A 22,528-nucleotide genomic window follows, 5' to 3' on the forward strand; every position below is an offset into this window, starting at 1 on the left:
TTTTCCCACTAGAGGGTCATGAAACCCAAGAGAGATTCGGGTTAGCATCCAAGCTTCAAATTCAGATTGACACAAGTGAGAATAACCAATCCAACTACGATCAAATGGATATTCCACCATATTGAAATCACCTCCTAAAACCCATTCCGCATTGGGAAGGTTAGTGCGAAGCCACTCCCAAAGCACAATTCTCTCATTGGACGAGTTAGGGGCGTAGATGGAACAAAACCCCAAAATCTTGTCATTTATAAGAATAGTTGCCCAGACACAATAATTATTTGGATCTAATCCAACCGCCACAATATGTTTGGCAAGCCATGGAGCAAGTACCAAAACCGCACCACCACTACCATCAAAATGCTGTTTATAGTGATACATTTGATTTAAGATTTATACAAAATTAGAACATGAATCATCTGCTATATATTGTCTCATAAATACAACTGTCAGATATCTATACTAGAAAATAATAATAATTCATATATAAAGTCCTCGTTTAAGGGAAAATAGAAATTGGGAAAGAAAAAAAAATATCTTGACACTAAAATAATGAACTAATCTCACCTTTATATAATATAAGGAGAAAACAGAGCTTTAGGTTGGCCGGCGGACCTTGGCTGACCTTAGACCTTTTAAAAAATAAATAAATTTAAAACTAGAGCAATTCATAGCGAAGTCATTGAGCAGGCTGATGACACGGGGATAAATAAATTGTGTGATGCACTCGAGAAATTTGGATTTGGGTACTGTTTATCAATCAAATCATGAGATCACCAGAGTAAATTTCGTCAAGTTCGATGAGCTCACTGCACTTTAAAGATGATTTGTTGATTTTCTTTTCGATAGATTAATTATTTTGCTGTAAAGAGAGCAACTGACAGCCATTTTCACAGTCAGATTGATTAATGTGCACAATGTAGTTAAAAGAAATTCCTATTTTGCCGATTCTGGAGATTTAAAACCTTCATTTAATACTGTCCTCCATCACATCAAAGTTATGCCTAAACTTTGAAGTGATCCATTGCCGATTAAGTATTTCATTTCTGCCGATTAAGTTATTCATTTTTAAAACATTTTATCAAATGCATGTCTATTTCGTTCTATAAAGAATGATCATAAATAAATTGTTAAATTGTTAATAATCATCACCTTTAAATCTATGTTTTCAATCAGTTTAATTTGATTCCCGAGTTTGTATTAGTTTCAATATATATATTTATAATTATATTATAAATGATCGCGTCGTTCAATAAACTTGTTTAATATGATTGTGTTTTTTGGGTATCTGTTGAATGCAGCTGTGTTAGGCTTCAATTCTAGAGTCACATCGGCTCTTTGTGGTCGGTCTGTGAGCTTAAACAATTATTTTCACAGGGAAAATAAAGTTGACATCCAATTATACAAAGTGGTTACTTACCATCAATCAATTCAAAACATCATCCGAGTAAATTCGTTAAGTCCATTAACTCACCCCATTTCAGTGATTCTTGCGGTTGATATGGTGATCTTTTCCATACTAATTTTAACTGACAACTGAAAGTAAATGAGCATTTGAGTCATTTATTAAGTTAAAATATTGAAGTAGGTAATGTGAGATGATTTGGTGGCATTCAGAGATGTTCGATACTGTAAAGTTCAAACCATCATTCACACCACACTCCAATATCATTAAATATTATCAAGTTGTGATTGTCTAAACTTTAAAGCTATAAATCACTCATTAAGCTGTTGATATTATCATTCATATGAGCTCAGACTTTGGTTGACAATTCATTCCTGAGAGCAAAACGTTTAGGAAGGTAGATAAAGAGTATGGGTTTTGTTAACTTGTTTGCATTTTTGTATGTAGTCTTTTTCTTATGCATTGTTCTTATGTCTGAAATTTCTTATACATTGTTTGCATTATAAATTAGCTGTGCGAGTCCAATGGCAACTCCAAGGGAGCATATTGAACAGATTAGGAGGGAGAAATTCTCAGTGGGTAGAGAAGAAAATCCACTTGTTGAAGACTTGCACCATGCTGTAAAACATCTCTCTGCAGAGCTGTATACAAAGGACGTTCATTTCCTTATGGAGCTTATTCAGGTGAACTGCTTTACTGTTTGAAATGTTCCTTTATCTCTAATGCCTGGAACTTTGTGTCACTTTGTTGCAAAATTAATTCGTTCAATGAAATTTCGATAATCATGTGTGCTATGTGGTAGAATGCCGAGGACAACGATTATGCAGTTGATGTGGATCCGTCGATAGAGTTTGTAATTATAAACAGAGACATAACGGGGGTGGGCGCTCCTGCTACTCTGCTCGTCTTTAACAACGAGAAGGGCTTCACCGCCAAAAACATTGACTCTGTCTGTAGTGTTGGACGGTCCACGAAAAAGGGGAAAAGGCAAGGTGGAGATTATGTAGGAGAAAAAGGTATTCAACTCCATTTACAACTGAATAAAGAAATAAGGTTGTTAACTATTGGAAGAGGTTAAATGTATGTTAGGGTTATTGAGTAATATCTAAATGTGAGTTGTTTGTTAGCTTTACTTGATCTCAATATGTCAATCCTTCTGCCCTTTTCGTTATTGTTCGAAAGATCTTGGAATGTGATTTGAAATGACAATTCGAAAACTCAAGACAGCGCAGAAATAAGCAAGGATCAGTATAGATTGTAAAATATGTACTGTTTATTGAAATCATTACTGATTGTGAAGGTTTGTTATACTAAAATGCACCATTTTGTCCACAGGAATTGGCTTTAAGAGTGTGTTCCTAGTGACCAGACACCCGTATATTTTCAGTAATGGGTACCAAATTCGTTTTAATGAAATTCCTCCTCCTGACACAAAAATTGGGTACATTGTTCCCGAGTGGGTTGATGATAAACCAAGCCTTGAAGATATTCTCAACGTGTACGGCGGTAGGAGCGTAGAAGCTGAGATACCCACTACTGTTATTATTCTTCCTCTACGCGATGAAAAGGTTGAAGCTGTCAAAGAGGAGCTTGCTACTGTACACCCTGAAATGATTTTGTTTTTGTCAAAGATAAAGAGATTCTCTGTCCGGGAGGAGAACCAGAAGAAAGTTAATTCGATCTCTGTTTCCAAGGAAACAGCCTTCCAGAGTATTAAGAATGAGGAATCTGAATCTTTCATTCTCCACCTCACCGCTCAAGAAAATAATGAGTCCACTGAGGAGTGCAGTTATTATATGTGGAGGCAGCGGTTTCCAGTGAAGAGTGACAATCGGGTGGAAGGAAGAGAAGAGGTGGAAAACTGGGTGATCACGCTGGCCTTCCCAAGAGACGAACGGGTTACAACAACAAGAAACAAAGTGAGTGCTGGTATTTATGCGTTTCTTCCCACCGAAACGGTGACTGGATTGCCATTCATCATTCAGGCGGACTTCATACTGGTTTCATCGAGGGAGAGCATAAGATGGGATAATAAGTGGAATCAAGGGATTCTCGAATGCGTTCCTGCCGCCTTCGTTTCAGCCTTTGTATTTCTCGTGAAAAGCGTAGAATCTGCACCACCATCTTCGAGAAGCTCTTGCTTTGACAAATACCTGCCAATTCATCCGCTTTCGTATGCCCAATTAGAAAGTGTGCGGCAGGCCATCCAAAGCCTTTTGAAAGAAGAAGAAATCATTCTCTGTGAAGGCCAGAACAAGTACTGCACTCCTTCACAAGCTCGTAAAATACTTCCCAACTTCAGAAAGATAGTGCAGAAATCAGATAAGCCGCGGAATGCTCTTTGGTCTGACGAAGTATTCTTAGTTCATCCGTGCATGGACAATCTAAAGTCCTTGGTATTCCTGGGAGTGCAATACGTGAATTTTGAGTGGTACTCCAACTATATAACCTGTGATCATGCATGGGTGCGTGGACTATCTGAAGATGCTTACGTTCAACTTCTCTATTTTGTATCACAGTATTGGATGGAAAATGCAATTCGTGTCAACCTCCATCCAATTCCGCTGCTGAAGTATCACAGTGATAACTGTCCTTCTGGTGTGGATTGGATAAGCGTTACTCAACTATCTTCCTCTGATAAGCACAGGATTTACTTTTGCCAGAGTGCGAGGGACTTAGATTGGTTGATAAGATGGAACAAAGAGTTGGGAGGGCCTAGTACTGGACGTTACAAGTTCCTTCCCAAGGCAACTCAAATGGCCATTACCAACCAGCAACCCAGTCTGCTAGAATGGCTATATCGGTATGCAAAACTGACTGACCTGTCCCTCTCTAGTTTTACTCGGGAGGTTATAGAAGACATTTGCCATTCCAGAAGCAAGGAATTCGCAGTGCGTGTAGCCCAATTTCTTCATTTTTCAGCCGCTAATAACTATATGGAGTATACAAAAGTTCAAACCCTATGCTCCAAATTGCCCATAGTAAGTGAATCGGGATCCATAGTCAGGAATATGCAAACAAAACTAGTCCCAGCTGAGATAGGGAAATGGGCAAAGCTAATGGGCCAGAATAGATGGGCTACGAAGGAGGCTGTGATACTTTCAGCTGATTACCTAAGTCCTCCTACCTGTGCCCTTCAACTGGCGGGGGCAAGTCGACGCGATCTGACATTTTTTATTACTGATGGACTTAGTGCAAAAGATATTCCACATCTGAAGCCACCAAATGGTCAAGTGCCTGATCAGTTTCCTTTCGTAATTGGGCAAAGGGAAACTGTCCTCCTTCTAAGCTGGAGTCAACATTTGATACAGACGTCTAGGAAGTCTCTTCCTGCAAATTTCAAGAGAAGCATCATGGAAGCAAAATGGTTGAATACCACAAGAGGATACCAGTCCCCTAACATGTCTTTGTTGTCAGATTCTGAGTGGTCACAGGCCGGACTGAGGTCAGATGATCTTTCTTTCATCGATTCCTCATTCTATGTATATATGGCTGCCCTTCGATGCATGGGGGTGATTGTCAAGTTCCGAGAGGGGTGTGAAGTAGTTGCAAAACATCTTCAGATGCACACAGATTTTAAGGCCATAACAAGGCTTTATAAATACCTCAGCCGTTTCAACTGGAAACCTAAGGAGGAAGAATCTATTAGAATCTGGATTCCTTCACAGGGTGACCGTGGAGAATGGAAGGATCCAAAAATGTGTATAATTCACGATGACTGGGGAATCTCAAATCACAAGCTACATGTCCTCGAGAATATTTACGAAGCCTCACTACTTCCCTTTTTCTCCGATATTCTTGGAGTAGTTGTGCGTCCCAGAGTCGAGGAGTACTGTAACGTGTGGCTGGATTGGTCCTCAGCTAATGCTCATGTAGCAGAAACAGATTGTTGTTCAATTTGGAAAGGTATTCTGAATTACTGGTCACTTTTTCCTTGCAAAGTAGAGTACATGATGGGAGGAAAGTTTCTGAAATTTCCTACTCTGAAGACAAATATTGGAGACTCCCTGAAATTAGGTGCTGCTACTGATGTTTTTGTCCCCGACGATCTTAAACTCACGGCATTGTTCAGAACAAATTCTACGAGGAGCATATTCGCTTGGCATCCAAACCCCTCAGATTCTGAAATACCTTTGCCATTATTGTTCAAATTGTACAACTCCCTTGGGGTTAAAAATATTTCAGAAGTAGTCATGAGAAAGGAGGTCTCTATTCCAGTTGATGCGTCCTTGGGTAAGCTGCAAAGAGGGAGGGGATTTTTGAGGAGAGGACTGTATCAAATTATTCTTGCTTATCTCGCATACCCATCATTTGGTTTTTCAGTAGATAAACGGCACGAGATAGTTAAATCTCTTATGAAGTCGCCTGTCTACGAAATTGCAGAGCCCATGGCAATTTCATACACTCTGACAATTAGAAGAGAGCATGGTGGTACGGAGAATATTGTTGCAACTGCATCTTCCTTTGTGCGTTGGGAAAAACATAACAATAGGATTTTGATTCATTTATCTGATCTACACAACCCAAAGGTGCGATATTCATTGGCAACTGAATTTGCAGAAGTGGTCTCAAAGGGGTTATTATCAGTAGAATATCCTGATCTTGAAACAGGGTTGTGCGAAATGTTAAAGGCGGGGTGCATTTTGGATTTTCACGACGAAGTTGTCGATGAGATTCTCCAGCAGAAAAACATGCAGCTATTCGTAGAGGACCTGGAATTCCTATTCTTGCAGGAAGACTTCAAAGCATGTTATATCCAGTGATATGTAGTTTTCATTTCTAAGGCACAATGGTATATTGTCAGTGTAGGACATGAACTGGTTTTTGTTACAACCCAATTTTGAGATTATGACTTTAACCATCTGTTTGATAGAATGCTTTTTCGATATTATACTCCTCTTTTCCACTGCAAGATCAGCTGGGTTCTGAAAATTTTGGAGTTCGGCTTTTGATGTAATTAAATATAGTTCCTGACTTGATATTTTACAACGTTTCAATCCCTTGTATGGTTCTTGGCTTTTAATATAATTTTCCTGTAAAATTAAATTTTCATTTGTGAATTTGTTAAGAGGAATCAAAATCTATAAATTAGAAAGACGATTTCTATTAAGCTACAAGAGAGATTTGGTCTTCATTCGATTGATAATGAACTAAATAAGCGGACAATTTCCAGGTATTCCTCTCTCCATCTGTTTACCTGAAGAAAATTGACTACCACCAAGCTCAAAAAATGAATTATCACCTTCGGATATTTTGAGTGGTAATTAGCTCTTGCCACGCAATTTTTGCGCCAGCACTATGTCCAACAGCTTTCTCATGCGTGGCCCGAAATGTTTGAGGATTGAAAATAACGATGTAAACATGGGGAAGGGGAGTAGCATACATAAACTATTTTATTTGTTAAAGTGAGAATTACATTTCAGATTCCTTTTATATAGTATTAGACTCTCTTTTATCTCTGATAGACAACGCTTCATAGGGCTGAGCAACATCATCACCAATTCTTCAAACATTGAGTCCATTATTCTTTTGGTTTCTTTAATTTCTTTAGGAGCATTTGGGTCACTTTGTGTTATGTCATAAATTTGTGATATTTTAAATGGAGAGGGTTTCTTCCTCTTATCTAAACTTTGCAATATAGGCTTATTTTTCTTGAATCCACTTAACATTTCATTCAGCAAAAACAATCATGATAGACATCATTACATTTTTGAGTCACAACCTTAATTCTGAACAAAAAATTGTTTTCCAATGTGGATAACATTTGTGTTGAAAACTCTTGCCCGAACATAGCATTAAATGCATCTTCCATCTCCTCTAGGGTTTTTCCTTGTTCTCTAGGAGATGGCATATTAATGTTGGACTAATTGCCAGCCTTCCCCTTTGGGATTCGTGGCATGGCTTAACCACCTCCTATGTGTTCTATAAGTCTAGTGGTTGTATCGGGCATTAACAGGTCAATCTTTTGGTGCAACGACAACTCTAGCTTGTAACAAGTGGTATCGAAGCTTGGTCACATGTTCAAATCCGCTTGGGTAACGTTGAGGGGGACATGTTGGACTAACCGCTAGCCTTCCCCTTCGGGATTCATGACATGGCTTAACTGCCTCTTGTGTGTTCTATAAGTTTAGTGGTTGTATCGAGCATTAATAGGTCAATCTTTTGGTGCAACGATAACTCTAGCTTTTAACACTTAATACTTTGAGAGACCATAATAGCCTTCTTTGGATTCATTCCCTTTTGCTTCCATGTTTCCATATCATTTTCTAGAAGGTTGACTTATAACTCATTTATCACTTTATTCAATTCAATCTGCCTACTAAAGGAGCATTTCAATTCATCCTACACACATTTTATTTGATCCTTATTAAACATGGATTTCAACACTTGTTCATTAGTAGAGACAAATGGATTTGCATCCCCTAATATTTGAAGATAGTTGTTCGCTCGACATTCTTAGAAAAATAAACCAATTTGGTCTCATAAGGCCCCTTGAAGCTTACCCATGTTGTTAGGGTTTGTGCATTAGGATTGTAACCTCACCCAGTGATTTTTTCTTCACAATCAAATTTTGCAACAAAGGTGGGGTCATCTTGCTTCCATCTTGCTTCCTCACCTAATCATGGAGAAATGTTTCCTTTAGAGCCAGACCAAGGACCAAGGGTATATCAATCTTCCTTAGTATCCCTCTCCTTATCCATGGTGTAATCTATATTTTTTGGATTTAAATCCTTGAACATTCGAGTCATAATTTCCTCATGATGAGATTCCTCAAGCCCCATTAATCTGATCTTCTTTTTCTCCTCAAACTCCATCACTTTAATACAAATCCGAAAATCCTTGAGTTCTTAGGAGTGAAGAAAATCATCAATCTCAATGAATCTAGAAGTTATATCCTCTATCTCATCTCCCAGACCCATAGGATTCTTCTCAACATTTTCCTACATATATGTTTGAAAGGCATGGATTTCCCCTTGAAAGATAGAGACAAGGTAAGAAGGCCTAGTCTTTTTATCCTATCTCATATCTCTTAAAGTTGTAACTATCTCCTCTATATCATATTAAACAAGGGGTGGTCAAGACTCAATCTTGAAAACTTTAGTAGGAGGAGAGTTTGGATTTGAATCATTAATAATCAATTTTATCACCCTTTTATGGGGAGGCTTAACTTTTACTTCTTCTGTTGCAAAACTTTTACCTTTCAATTTATCAAAGTCTTGGATGCATAGTTCCAAATTTGACAAGGATTTTAGCCTTTCTAAACTAATAAGCTATTTCTAAATAATCATCACAATTTCTTTTCAAATTTTCATTAAAATCAAAGGAATGCCTACATTCCTTAACCAAAGACCTGATGTGGCCTTCTTAATCCTTTTAAAAAAGATTTTTCACTATCCAGATCTGCTAGAATTCAAACATTCCTACACATGCTCAAGGGTTCCAAGGTCTATATAGAAATCCCTAGACCTAGTTACATTGGGAAAGAATATGCCTTTCCTCCTACGAGTAGTAAGTTCCCTTCCCAACCATAGCATATTCCACATGAATTCCAAGAATATATTCCTTTCTAACACAAAGATAGATAATTTGTGTGGATATTGCCTACATCCATGTGCCCTAAATATAGTATGATCAAATTTACATATCCAATTTATAAAATTATGAGTGAAATCATCATCATATTGTGTTTCTCTTTACATTATAATCTCCTTAATTGAAGGGGGGGTTATCACCACCGCATCACCTAATGCCTTGAGATTCTAGATCACAAACCTATTGTGGAATGCTTCATAGTCCCACAATCAATAGTACATTTACACTTGAAACTTATTTCCCCTACAATCCTCGGCAGTCAATTTCAATAGATTATGAAGGACAATAATTTTGTGAAACAAAATTAGGTGACACAATAGAGTGTAGTATTTGAACCTATTTGTATTCTTCAATCCAATCAATTATTTATTTAAATTTCTCTCCAGCTCATAAGTTATGTAGGACTCATGTGATGGATGGACATTTTGAGTCATTATAGACAGATACATGAGATCAATGGACTCTAGATTTGTTCTATTCTCGCTATACTTATCCCTAACCCCAATATTACCTCTGGAAGAACCACATGAAACTAGTAGTAGAGAAACCTGGATCCTTACCATATGTAACTAAATCATTATGTTCTTATCTTCTATGATCATAAACAAGGCCACTTTTGTTTTTTTCAAATAAATACTTTTTACCATACACTAGTAGTCCATAATTTTATTTTAATCTCTATCAAGCTTAGTAATCACTTGAATACTCAACCCAAAACATTCTTGTATCATATTTTTTGTTATAACCAGGAAAGGGTTTCATTAACTTTTCTCACTATTTTAGTCCTCTCCCTAGAGCTCCTAGCTAATGCATCTACTAATTTGGTATCAAAAAATACATTTTGCACTTTGATTTTAGCCATATTTAACTTCCAAGGGTTACACTTTAGAATTTTATCATATCTCTTTGAATAGAATGATCAAAATAAAGACCTAACATGAATTGGTATATTGTTAGAACCCCACAATCCCTTTTATCATCTTCAAATAAATATTTAATACCTATATCTTGAGATTTAAGCAATTTTTTTTAATAATGTATACTATAGGGGATGAATTATTGTGTCTTCCATGACCACCTCCTTCTTCTTCCTAAGAATCATATTGTTTTGAAATAAAACCTAAGATAGAAAATGATTCACTTACTAGTTTCACCCAGCTACTCTAGTGGCCCCAAAATCTCTGATGCACTAGCTAGTTGACATCTACATGTGGCTTCAATTCATCACTGATAATTTTATAGAATTAATACCTTTTGGTTTCAAAGAGATGTTTATACATACAAAATGAATTTTTTGAATGACTTCTACCTCATTCCACTATCAATTCATTAATGTGTCATCATTTCAGAAATGCAAAATACCACTTTTTGCTATGTTGCAAACCCTTCTTTTGGACCCTCTACACAATAATGAAGGTCTTTGCTTCATAGTCCTTTCATATCCTTTGATAGAGAAATAGCGACAATTACTATTTCATAGTCCCTTTAAAACTCCTTATTGTGAGATATCAATGATCACTTCCTTTACAACTTTATGGTACACTATGAAAACATAAATAATTCACTCATAAATACTTATGTATTCATTTTTCTAATTTCCATATTCCCAATAGGAACTCAAAGATTTCTCTTCCTATTTGCTTGGTGAAAATACCTACATACTAGTGTTTAGGCCTTTAATATTCCAATTAATATTCTCCATTGTTAATTAGTTTTCTATTAAAAATGTGTGAAGTCTCTAAATGTTTACTTCTCTTATGAAATACAATATTGTTAGTTAGCAGAAACACATTTTTGTAAAAAATACTAGCTCATTTGGGTGCATTTTGAACAAAAGTTTCTAATGAACCTTTTGTTTTATTTGTTTTCATTAGAAATTGAGAGCTTAATGGTGTTATTTTCTTTAATTTTTTCAAACTTTCTCGATGTTTATTAAAAATTTGATGATAGTGATTGTGCTTGAAGAGTAAGGCTAAATTTTGATGAGAAAGCCCATCAAAGGCACGAACTAGTGGTGAGATTGTGTAATGTTGTTAGAATTTTGATGGAGGTATAAAATATTGACTATGAATATATTTTTTCATGTTCATGACAAATTTTTTTCTCAGTTGATGAATTTTATATAGTATAAAAAATTATTTATAGGCTGATTTTGTTTCTTATGATAAAAAGTCATGTCAAACAATATTGATCTGAAAAAAATAAGCAAACAATTACTACATTGTGGTCTATCTTGAGTAGAAAAGGTAATGGGGAATCCTATTGTTCCTTCACAAATTACTAGGCCTTGAAGATAGCAATAATTTTAATCACAATAGATGAGAAGTGTTGTAGACCACATGGTTACATTGAAGGGGGGAATAATTATCATCCATTGGTAAGTTGTTCATTTTACGTATTTAGAGTTTAGGGTTTTTGATATATTTGTATCATTTTGATTATTTATATAAATAATAATCAATTGATAATGAAATTATGATCATGGTTTATTTATGTTGATAATTTTTATATAGGTCGGGCATCCTAGGGCACATCATATGAACTAAAATGACCTAAAGAATGAGCTTTTCAAAGTGGAAGAACATGGAGGCATGGAAATCAACAACCAAAGATGATTATCATTTGAAAGAAGATAATCATGTGGCAGCAATAACCATTGAAGGTGATGCTACAAATACATTGATCCATGACACATTCAGTAATGTTGTTTCTAATCATGAGGATCAGGATTATTTTGATGTTGTTCATGATTCACATGTACTTGAGAAGACATATTATCCCATTTATGAAGGCTCTTAAACTACTCTTTTATCTTGTCTATTTTTGTTGGCAAATGTGAAGATTATGAATGTTTACCCCACATAACATTGTCGTGCTTATATTAAGGTATATCATATATGTCATCTTTTTTCATCTATTTTAATTGTTATTTTATCATTAGTAAGTAAAGGGTGAAATTTACTATAAATATTCTTTATACTAACGAGTTATTTTGTTTTATAAATTGATAGGTGAATTTTTGTTACTACCATCTAGTATTCTTGCTCTCTTATATTGAGAGTTATCTACCATTATGAAAGAAATTGGAATGGAGGATCAAGAAATAGATGCATGTTTGAATGATCATATTATATATTATGAACATCATAAATTTGTAATAGAATGTTGTAAATGTTTTATCGACAAATATCAAATAAATCAAATAACCAAAAGGTTCCTCGCAAGGTTCTTTGTTAATGCAATAATTATTTAGGTGAGAAGGCTTAAATTTATTTATAGATTACCATAGACATAGTAGAAGTGGAGATGACATTCTTCAAATTCTTGTGGATGGTTTGTCTTTTAGAATATAGAGAAAAAATAGCAACACTTGAAAGAACCCCATGATCTCAAGATTCTATTGGGAGAAGATAGTGTCAATCTATTTGGAATGATGAGATCTATTTACTTGTTACATAGTCTATTTTTGTTATCAACAATAATATTCCTCCATGGATGCCAATAAAAAGGGAGCACATAATGTTTTCAATCATTTTTCCAAGTATTTTTCCATTTAATATTTATGTACATTAAATTATATATGTATTATAGTAAAATTTTTGATAATTACATAATGTTTCTACTCATTGAACTAGATAACAACCAAGTTAAATATAAATGTATTGAGCCTCTTATCAATGAGTTGCTAGAGTTGTGGAATAGAATCACTATGTATGGTATTTATATATTAATAGGATAAATATAATTTTAATTCTATATAATGCTTGTATGGACAATTCATGATGCCCCAAAAAATTTACTTGTCCAATTTGTCATCAATAGATGAAATCCCATCCTTCAACAATTGTAGGAAAGCAAGTTTTAATGAGTATAAGGACTTTCTCCACAAGAATAATAAGTATTAAATTATCAAAAAACATATTCTTAATGGGAAAGAAGAGAATACATCAAAACCATGAAGAATAACACCTCACCTATGGAATTTGGAATGTAATATAATTAATTTTCATTTTAGTGGTTTTCAATCAATTTTTTTAATCTATCATACATTCTCTATTTGAAACTTACACTTTTATAAATTGGTTTTTAGTTACTCATATTATAATTGAATAATTGATGATTATTATCAATGTTAACTTTTTAAACCTATATGCTTCATGAATGACATTAAAGCATTAATGAATAGCTTCCAAATGGGCAAAATGTTATCCCAAATAATTTAGTAGGTTTCCCTATAATGGGAAACCATAAATTATGTAATTTTTTTTTGTTATTATGCATATTAGAAAGAATTAAACTGAGACATTATGGATAATATTTGATGGAAGATGTGACAAACATTTTTTTCCTCGAAATTTATAGTAACATTCAATAATCCAATCATGCAATAAAAAAAATGTGGTTAAATCAAATATTGATGGTGATTAAATTAATAAAATTCCCTTCATTTGTTCCTAATGGAATAAAAAAGTGATTTTTATAAAAGAAGTAATATGAAAATTTGATTTTCCATAGAATTCTATGTAAACACTAATGATATCACAACAAAGAAATGTAAATTTGGGCTAGGGATGAAAATGTATGATTGAGATACCTTCATTATGGTAATTTACGTTGTTGTATATTAACTATATATTTATATACTTCATGTACCTATTATTTTATTATGCCTACTAGTTTTCAAATAACAATGAAAATATTATTTTAGAATTGTTGCCCTACATTTTTTCTCTTTCAGTCCAACTTGACAACAATTTCAAGAAAGTTATCCAATCTTAAAAAATACATGAGGTAAGTAGTGGGGATATTTGTTCAATTTATTATAAATATATTATAATTTCTATTTGTTTTACTTTTAATGTAGTATATTATGTATTATTTTGTTAAGTTTCATTAATATTTTATCTACAATTACTTGTACATGGTTTTCATATAAAGAAATCTATAAAGGTGGTGTATAATATTAGAAGAGAAAAATTTCTCATCTAATGAGTAATATGAAAAAGTGTCTACCTTCAACATTTTTCAATGCACAAGAACACTACCTTATACACCAAGTTGACGAGATAAAATTATGTACACTTGTACACACAAGGTCAATGTGGATGGTTAAGAGACACCTAAAATATTTGAGTGCTTTGGTTTGACAAAAGGAACATACTAAGGGTCTACGGTGAAGGGGTATATGGTATACCATACTATGGTGTATGTATTACATAATATCTATTGAGACACATTTTGGATATCAACTCTATTAAATAATTTGAAGGGGAGTACATGATGGGAAAAGCTAAATTAAAGAAGGTGAGACGAAATTATAAGATGTTAATGGAAATTAATTTAAATCCATTTTATATTTGGTTTTATATATATTCTAGTTAATTAATTCTTAATCTTAAATATACACCAGTTAGAAATTTCTATATTTTTTTATTATAGTTGGTCGAAAGTGGGATGAACTATATTTGAATGTTGCAAACAATCTTTTATTGGATGATGGTTAGATTGAAAAATGTCAAAAATTTGATCACACATAAATATAGGAAGGTATAGCTTCATTAGTTAAAGAATCTTATTGTAATGGATATTTCAATGTTATACTAAGGGAAATTGATGTAGCATATGGTTAAGTGATAAATAAGCATGTATAAATATATTAATGACCTATTTTCTTTAATTTTTTTATAATGTACATTACTGTATATACATGTAGTTTAGTTTTATAAATTCAACCAAGAATAAATATGTTTTTTAATTGGCGATGTAATAATTTTAACATGTTTGGCATATTATAGGTAAAATGTCCTAAGGCTATGCGGTGTGATGATCATAAATCTCATTCACAAAATTGGATAACATGGATAAAACTTCTAATTCTAGGATAATTTTAGTCTTTTAGGTTACAAACATTTAATGTAGAAGTAACATGCATCCCCAACTCTTAAAAATTTAATAAAATAGGATTTTGAATGAAATACTTAAGTGAGACTTTAGGTTCTTGAAATTAGTTATTTTCCTTGTTCAGTGGTACATGTTATAATTCAATGAAAATGACCTTGAGAGAAATATTATTGAACATAATGATGGATCTATAATGGTTAAAATAAAAGGTTGTTTGAGAAAGCTATAAATGACATGTCAAGTAATTTTTCTCCTTACTGAACATTGTATCCCTTTATTAGGACATAACATTAGGGGCATTTTGTTGTTGGGATCATTGAATTCATGCAGTGTTATGTCAACATCTTTTATATGCAGTCAATTTGCTAATTTAAATTTCATTTATTTTCGTACATCATGTAGAAGAAGTGAAATTTTAGGCATAAAGATGAACGTGATGGATGGAAGGTGCTAGTTAAGATAAAGGTTACTATGATGTAATAAATGAAACGAAAATACAAAAATAAGTGTAAAAATTTATGTTGTGTAAAAATACATAAAGTGTTTTGTCATGTTTCATCTATGTAATACAACTTGATGTTCATTACAATCATTCCTAGCTTGTGAAATATTTCTGTTGCACAATAAGAATTGTTGTACATTGCAAATATTAATTAATTTCAAACTAATGACATTGAACTAAACTCGCAAAATGACATTTCACTTTCCTCACTAGATTTTTTGTTCCCTTATAGTTGAACCCTTGGTTGATTCATTATATTCATGTCAAGTCATATCAATACCTTTTAAATGTAATCAATTCATCACTAATTTGAATTTTGGTTTTTTTTTTGTATCATTTGAAGAGTGAATATATTTATATAAGGCTTAATGTGATGGATGGAGTAGATGGATTAAGGTAAATGTTGATCATGATGGAGTAAATGAAAACTAATTTATATAAATGAGTGTAAATATTAGTTTTTTTATTAAGTGAAGTGGAATGACCCAAACCTATACAACCAAAAAATCAGCAAGAACATAGAAGTAACATCAAGCCTAAAATGTGGGAAGAAAGGAATTCATGAGAGGTGAATTCAAAAGTCTTTTAATAGGGCCCACAACCAATAGGACCTAGGGTCCAACAAATAAGATATTATATTTTAAATAATAATGGGGTTTAGGTGGGAATCCCAAACCAAACACCAAAGAAAACCCTTACTCTAGATAAAGGAGGCACAAGAAAGAAGATAATTGAGGGAGACCAACAAAAGAAATAAGAACTCTAGTTACTCCAAAAGACCATAGAAAACCTCAAAATCATAATAGATCTTAATAGATAAGACATAGATCAACAAGAAGGAATCCTAAAGAGACCAACAATTGAAAAGAGAAGGAAACCCCTTTCAAGAGGAATGAGAGTGAACAAAAAACCAACAAAATGAATCCATCTAGAAACTAACCTATAACCTAACAACTTTGCAAAAAAAACCATCCATAGCCACATGAATCTTCATACAACAATCCACCTCCTAAGGATGTGCCTCCACCTCAAAAGGAGCTCCCATCTCAAAAAGAAACTAGAAAGAAGAGAAACATGGAGAGAATATGCCAACTATCACAAAAGAACCAAGTGAGATCTCACCTCAATAGACAAAGGCTCTCCCTTTATAAGAGCTTCATAGGAAGAAAACTAGTCAGGAAACACCTACAAAAAGAAATAGGAAGTGAAGGGGGAAAGGATACCACATTAGAAACTAACCTCCAAAGACTAAAGGCACTAAAGAGCTAGAGCCTGGGAGTGGAACAGAGCCTCCTCAAAGCCACCAAACCAAGAAAGGAAGGTGGGGAATCACAAATGAGTAGAGGAAGAGGTAAAGTTGCAACAAGGCATTGAAGGAAAACCACATAATTCCTCCATAGTATTTAGCTGGAAAACCTAGAAGCTCCAAGTGACCAAGCAACTTTTGAGAGCAAAGGCCAAACCATCACCAAAATGAGATGAACTCCAGAAACCCAACATCCACAAATGAGGTGTAAATATTTTAGTGATGATGTAAAGTATTTCATGATTTTTCTTCTATGTAATGCTACTTGCGTCCTATGTAAACATCCATAGTTTGCAAGTTTTTTCTAATGTAGATCAAAAATTAGTCTACAATTAAGTAATTAATCAAGAATAAAGACATTGACATTTAACCACCCCATAAAATTATGTATATGGATAAACTTAAAAAAAAAACTAAAAAATGGATGAGCTTTAAAAAATCTTGAAAAAGCTAAAGCAATTCATAGAAAAGTCATTGAGTAGGAAGATGCCACGGGGCTAGGTAAATCAACATTTAACCACCCCATAAAATTATGTATATGGATAAGATTAAAAAAAAAAAAAAACTAGAGCAATTCATACCAAAGTCATTGAGTAGGAAGATAAATTATGTGAGGCTCTTGAGAGATTTGGATTTGGGTACTGTTTATTAGTCTCTGCCTTGCATAAGGCAGGGTACTAATGTTTTTAGTAGTGGTCATACAATTAATTTTTATTACAATCAAAGTTAAACAATTTCTAAAATTGAGAAGTACTTTATTTTTAAAATAAAGTACTTCTCAATTTTAAAAAAAATTGAATGGATAGATTTAAAAAAATTTAAAAATAGCGATCATTTATTCGAATTAAGCTACTCTTGAACTTTCTAGATTTGGACTTTCTAGCTTTGAGTTTTCTAGAATTTATAGAATTAATAAAAATCTTTGTATACCTATTATTATTATTTTGGCATGTTAGATTCAATTAAAGAACTATACATTTCACCACTTCAATTTTTTTAAATTTTTAGTATTCAAATGTTGATCAGCAATAACTTAATTTAATTGAAAATACCAAAATCAATTGAATTGAATATAACTAAATTAAATTATGTTATAATTGTATTATTAAATTAAATTTTATGAGCAATGAACATGTATAATATAAGTTTAATAATACATACTTATATAATTACAAATTATGTTGTAATTTTTTAATAAGTAGTTTATAAATTTTTTAGTCTCTACTTATTATAATTTTTTTAATAGATTAGTTATGAACTTTACTAAATAGATTCAATTTATTGGTAATAATGGTTACAACAAAGCAAATATGAATAAGTAGAAATTAGACAAACTATTTTTTTATTCTTTATTTTTATTTTGAACAATAAATGGTAAAAGATTTTAATAATGACTTTCAACCCAAAAATATCATATTTATTACAATTACTAAGTTTAAATAATATAAATTCTAACATTAAATTCTTTTTGATATTAATCTAATTGTAGTTTAAAATTAAGCTTAAGAAGAAGGTACATTTTATTGATTATGATAAATATTTAAAAACACTTACATATGATAATCTATATTTGTAAAACTTGTGTATAGGCAAAGAGTCAATCTGGTTGACTTCAACAAACTTCAACTCTTGCATTTCCAATGTCTTAATCCCTCGTTGAAAAAGGGATAAACAATGTGAAAGCAAAAGAAAAAACGTTCTTATAATAGTAACCTTTGGAACACAAATATGACAAAAGCTTTTCTTACAATATTAGATCATAAATATTTTTTCTTCTGGACTAAGGTTGATTTCAATATTTAAGAACAAATTCAGTACTTTTTCAGAATATTGAAGAACAAATTCAATATTTTTTCTTTTAGACTAAGCTTTAATTTCAATATTTTTCATAATATTATTATATTTCAAACAAAATAAAATGATTAACTGAGACATAAAAGTAATTGATCTTCTAACCCTTCCATAAGGCAGGGACTCTTGCTCTTCTAGAGCACTTGTTAATCAAGTCTTGAGATCATTGGAATAAATTTCATCAACTTGGATGAGCTCATTGCACTTCAAAGATCATTGGAATAAATTTCATCAACTTGGATGAGCTCATTGCACTTCAAAGATCTGTTATTGATTTCCTTATAGATAAATTGTTGGAAATCTTAATAAAATTAATTATATTTGGTCTAAAGAGAACATTTTATTTACTCTTTGGAATGTTCCAGATGTTTCTCTTGGTAATCAGATAATTATTTTATGTCTGCAGCTTTTTATCACATTATTGCAAGTTTAATTCGTTCAATGAAAATTCGATAATCATGTTTGCTATGTGGCAGAATGCCGAGGACAACGATTATGCAGTTGATGCGGATCCGTCGACAGAGTTTGTAATTACAAACCGAGACATAACGGGGGTGGGTGCTCCTGCTACTCTGCTCGTCTTTAACAACGAGAAAGGCTTCACCCTCAAGAACATTGACTCCGTCTGTAGTGTTGGACGATCCACCAAAATGGGTAAAAGGCAAGGTGGAGATTATATATGAGAAAAAGGTATTCAACTCCATTTACAACTGAATAAAGAAATAAAGGTTGTTAACTATTCGGAAAAGGGTTAAATGTATGTCAGGGTTATTGAGTAATATCTAAATTTGAGTTGTTTGTTAACTTTTCTTGATCTCATTATGTTAATCCTTCTACCCTTTCTGTTATTGTACGAAAGATCTTGGAATGTGATTTGAAATTACAATTAGAAAACCCAACACAAGCAAGGATCAGTATAGATTGTAAAATATGTGCTATAGGAATGCACTGTTTATTGAAATCATTACTGATTGTGATGGTTTGTTATACTAAAATGCACCTGTTTTCTTCATAGGAATTGGATTTAAGAGTGTGTTCATAGTGACCAGACACCCGTATATTTTCAGTAATGGGTATCAAATTCGTTTCAACGAAATCCTTCCTCCTGACACAAAAATTGGGTACATTGTTCCCGAGTGGGTTGATGATAAACCAAGCCTTCAAGATATTCTCAACGTGTACGGTGGTAGGAGCGTAGAAGAGATACCCACTACCGTTATTATTCTTTCCCTACGCCATGAAAAGGTTGAAGCTGTTAAAGAGCAGCTTGCTACTGTACACCCCGAAATGATTTTGTTTTTGTCAAAGATAAAGAGATTCTCTGTCCGGGAGGAGAACCAGAAGCGGGTTAATGCAATCTCTGTTTGCAAGGAAACAGCCTTTAAGAGTATTTAGAATGAGGAATCTGAATCGTTCATTCTGCACCTCACCGCCCAAGAAAATGACGAGTCCAAGGGAGAGGGCAGTTATTATATGCGGAGGCAACGGTTTCCTGTGAAGAGTGAGAATCGGGTGGAAGGAAGAAAAGAGGTGGAAAACTGGGTGATCACGCTGGCTTTCCCAAGATGAACGGGTTACAACAACAAGAAACAAAGTGAGAGCTGGTATTTATGCCTTTCTTCCCACTGAAATGGTGACTGGATTGCCATTCATCATTCAGGTGGACTTCATGCTGGTGTCATCGAGGGAGAGCATAAGGTGGGACAATAAGTGGAATAAAGGGATTCTCGACTGTGTTTCCACCGCATTTTGTGCAGCATTTGATTATCTTGTGAAAGGCGTAGTGTCAGCACCGCCATCTTCTAGAAGCTATTGCTTTGACAAATACCTCCCTATTCACCTTCTTTCGCGGAGCTATGCTCAGTTAGAAAGCGTTCGGCAGGCTATCCAAGGCTGCCTGCAAAAAGAAGAAATTATTATCTGTGAAGCCAGCCAGAATGTGTACTGCACTCCTTGGCAAGCTCGTCGTATACTTCCTGGCTTCAGAAAGATACTGCGAAGTTCACTAACAAATCTTATTCACCCATGTATGGACAGTTTAAAGTCGATGGTATTCTTGGGAGTGCAATATATGAGCTTTGAGTGGCACGCCTCATATATCAGAGCAGATCATCCATGGGTGAATGGGCTCTCTGAAGATGTGTATGCCCAACTCCTTTGTTTTCTAGCATAACATTGGATGGAAAGTGGAATTCATGATAATCTCCATTCATTTCCAATGCTCAGGTATCAAGATGAGAGTTGCTCTGATGATGTATGTTTCTGGAGCTTAACTCATAATAAAACTTCTGCTGATCGAGACAAGATTTACCTTAGTCAGAGCATGAAGGACGCTGAATGGTCGACAATATGGAACAAAGAGCTGGGAGGTCGAACTTGTTACAAATTTATGCCTAAGGCAACTAAAATAGCCATTGCTAATCTGAGGGATAATCAGCGAACCGATTTAGTACAATGGCTTCATGGGCATGCTAAAATCATCGTTCTTTCTCTGTCGACTTACATTAAGGAGACTGTTCATAAAGTTTATAACAACTCTAAAAGTGTGGAATTTGTAGTGCGCGTTGCCCAATTTCTGCATGTCTCTGGTGCAAGTAATTTCATTGACAAAACCGAGATGCAAACATTATTATCACAATTGCGGGTACTTAGATGAATCGGCATCCATTATTTCAGTTAGAAATGGACAAACTATACTTGTCCCAGCTGGCATAGGGAAGTGGGCAAAGTTAATGGGCCAAAATCGATGGGCTGCGCAGGAGGCTGTTGAAGGAGGTGGATAGAGTGGAGCAAAGACAAACATGAATGCAACGAAAATCATTCAAATCAATAAGCAAAATACAAAGACATCAAGCTGTGCTACAGCACTTCATACTCATTAACATAACTGAAATCTATTACAAATCCTTAGAATGCTACAACATTCTATCTACTCATGATCCACAATGAGAAACCCAAAATGGGCTCTGCTCATCATAGGCCCAGCTTATTCTTTTTATAAGCAAATGCATATTAAATGTTGTAGTAAAGAGTTGGCAATATAATTAATGCTGGACAGTGTAGCTGGTGTGTTGGATGGTGCTTAGATGACTAAGAACGGCTAATGACAATTGCTTGTTTGCTGCTTTTGGTTGTTTGTTTGTGGCTGTGGACGACGGGTAGGTGGGAGAAATTACTACTGCCAACAACTGTCATACTTTTAGATGAGTACCTAAGTCCTACCTCATGCACTATTCAATACAATCCCTTGATTCCACTTATTGTCCCACCTTATGCTCTCCTCAATGATTCAATCCAAAAGTTTGCTTGAGTTGTTTCTTGGTGTTCTCAATACAATGTGTGGAATCTCTTGTAATGATTAGATCATCCACATACAAGACAATAATAACAGTTTCATCATCAGCATTACATATATACCTAGGTTAGCTTTGCTTCTTTCAAATCCATCTATTATAAAGAATTCATTTATTTTGGAGTACCACACCCTTGGAGCCTGTTTAAGACCATATAGCAATTTTCTCAATCTACATACTAGATGTTCTTCACCATCTTTAACAAATCCTAGTGGTTGTTGCATGTAAATCTCTTCTTTAAGTCACCATACAAAAAGGCACTTTTTACATCCATTTGAACTAGTTTCCATCCACACTTTGTAGCCAAAGAAATAATGGTATGAACTGAGGTCATTTTAGCAACCAGGGAAAATATCTCAGTGTAGTCAATACCTTTTTCTTGTAAGAAACCACGAGCCACTAACCTCGCCTTGTATCTCTCAATGGCTCCATCTGATGTGAATTTTGTTTTGTAGGTCCATTTGCAACTGACCAAATTATTTCCTTCTAGAAGTGTTGTCAATTCCCAAGTATCATTCTTCATCAAGGAGTTGTACTCTTCTTGCATAGCTTCTTTCGGTTCATCCTTTTGTTTAGCTTCCTCAAATGTGCTTGGAGTCTCAACCTACATCACTTTAGTG

General features: G+C 34.0%; 1 protein-coding gene across 1 annotated transcript; it reads left to right on the top strand.

Annotated features, from left to right (window-relative positions):
- Positions 1-1,264: 1,264 nt before the first annotated feature.
- Positions 1,265-19,950, top strand: LOC149540527 (uncharacterized). Its single transcript, XM_089802702.1, has 7 exons — positions 1,265-1,501; positions 1,756-1,799; positions 1,914-2,085; positions 2,205-2,418; positions 2,738-6,161; positions 18,962-19,209; positions 19,571-19,950. Exons 1-7 carry the CDS (start codon positions 1,265-1,267, stop codon positions 19,948-19,950), a joined length of 4,719 nt encoding a protein of 1,572 aa, XP_089658828.1.
- Positions 19,951-22,528: the final 2,578 nt, after the last annotated feature.

Source organism: Cupressus sempervirens, chromosome 9, assembly GCF_028749045.1.
Source record: "Cupressus sempervirens isolate cs-2001-9-10 chromosome 9, ASM2874904v1, whole genome shotgun sequence".
In the NCBI taxonomy this organism is placed as follows: Eukaryota; Viridiplantae; Streptophyta; class Pinopsida; order Cupressales; family Cupressaceae; genus Cupressus; species Cupressus sempervirens.

What these genes read in the sequence shown, in the direction of transcription:
- LOC149540527 (XM_089802702.1), top strand. Translation starts at nt 1,265, where the DNA reads ATGATTGTGTTTTTTGGGTATCTGTTGAATGCAGCTGTGTTAGGCTTC. An exon ending in TGATTCTTGCGGTTGATATG is followed by an intron (nt 1,502 to 1,755) that starts GTGATCTTTTCC and finishes ATATGAGCTCAG; the next exon opens with ACTTTGGTTGACAATTCATT. An exon ending in AGATTATGTAGGAGAAAAAG is followed by an intron (nt 2,419 to 2,737) that starts GTATTCAACTCC and finishes TTTTGTCCACAG; the next exon opens with GAATTGGCTTTAAGAGTGTG.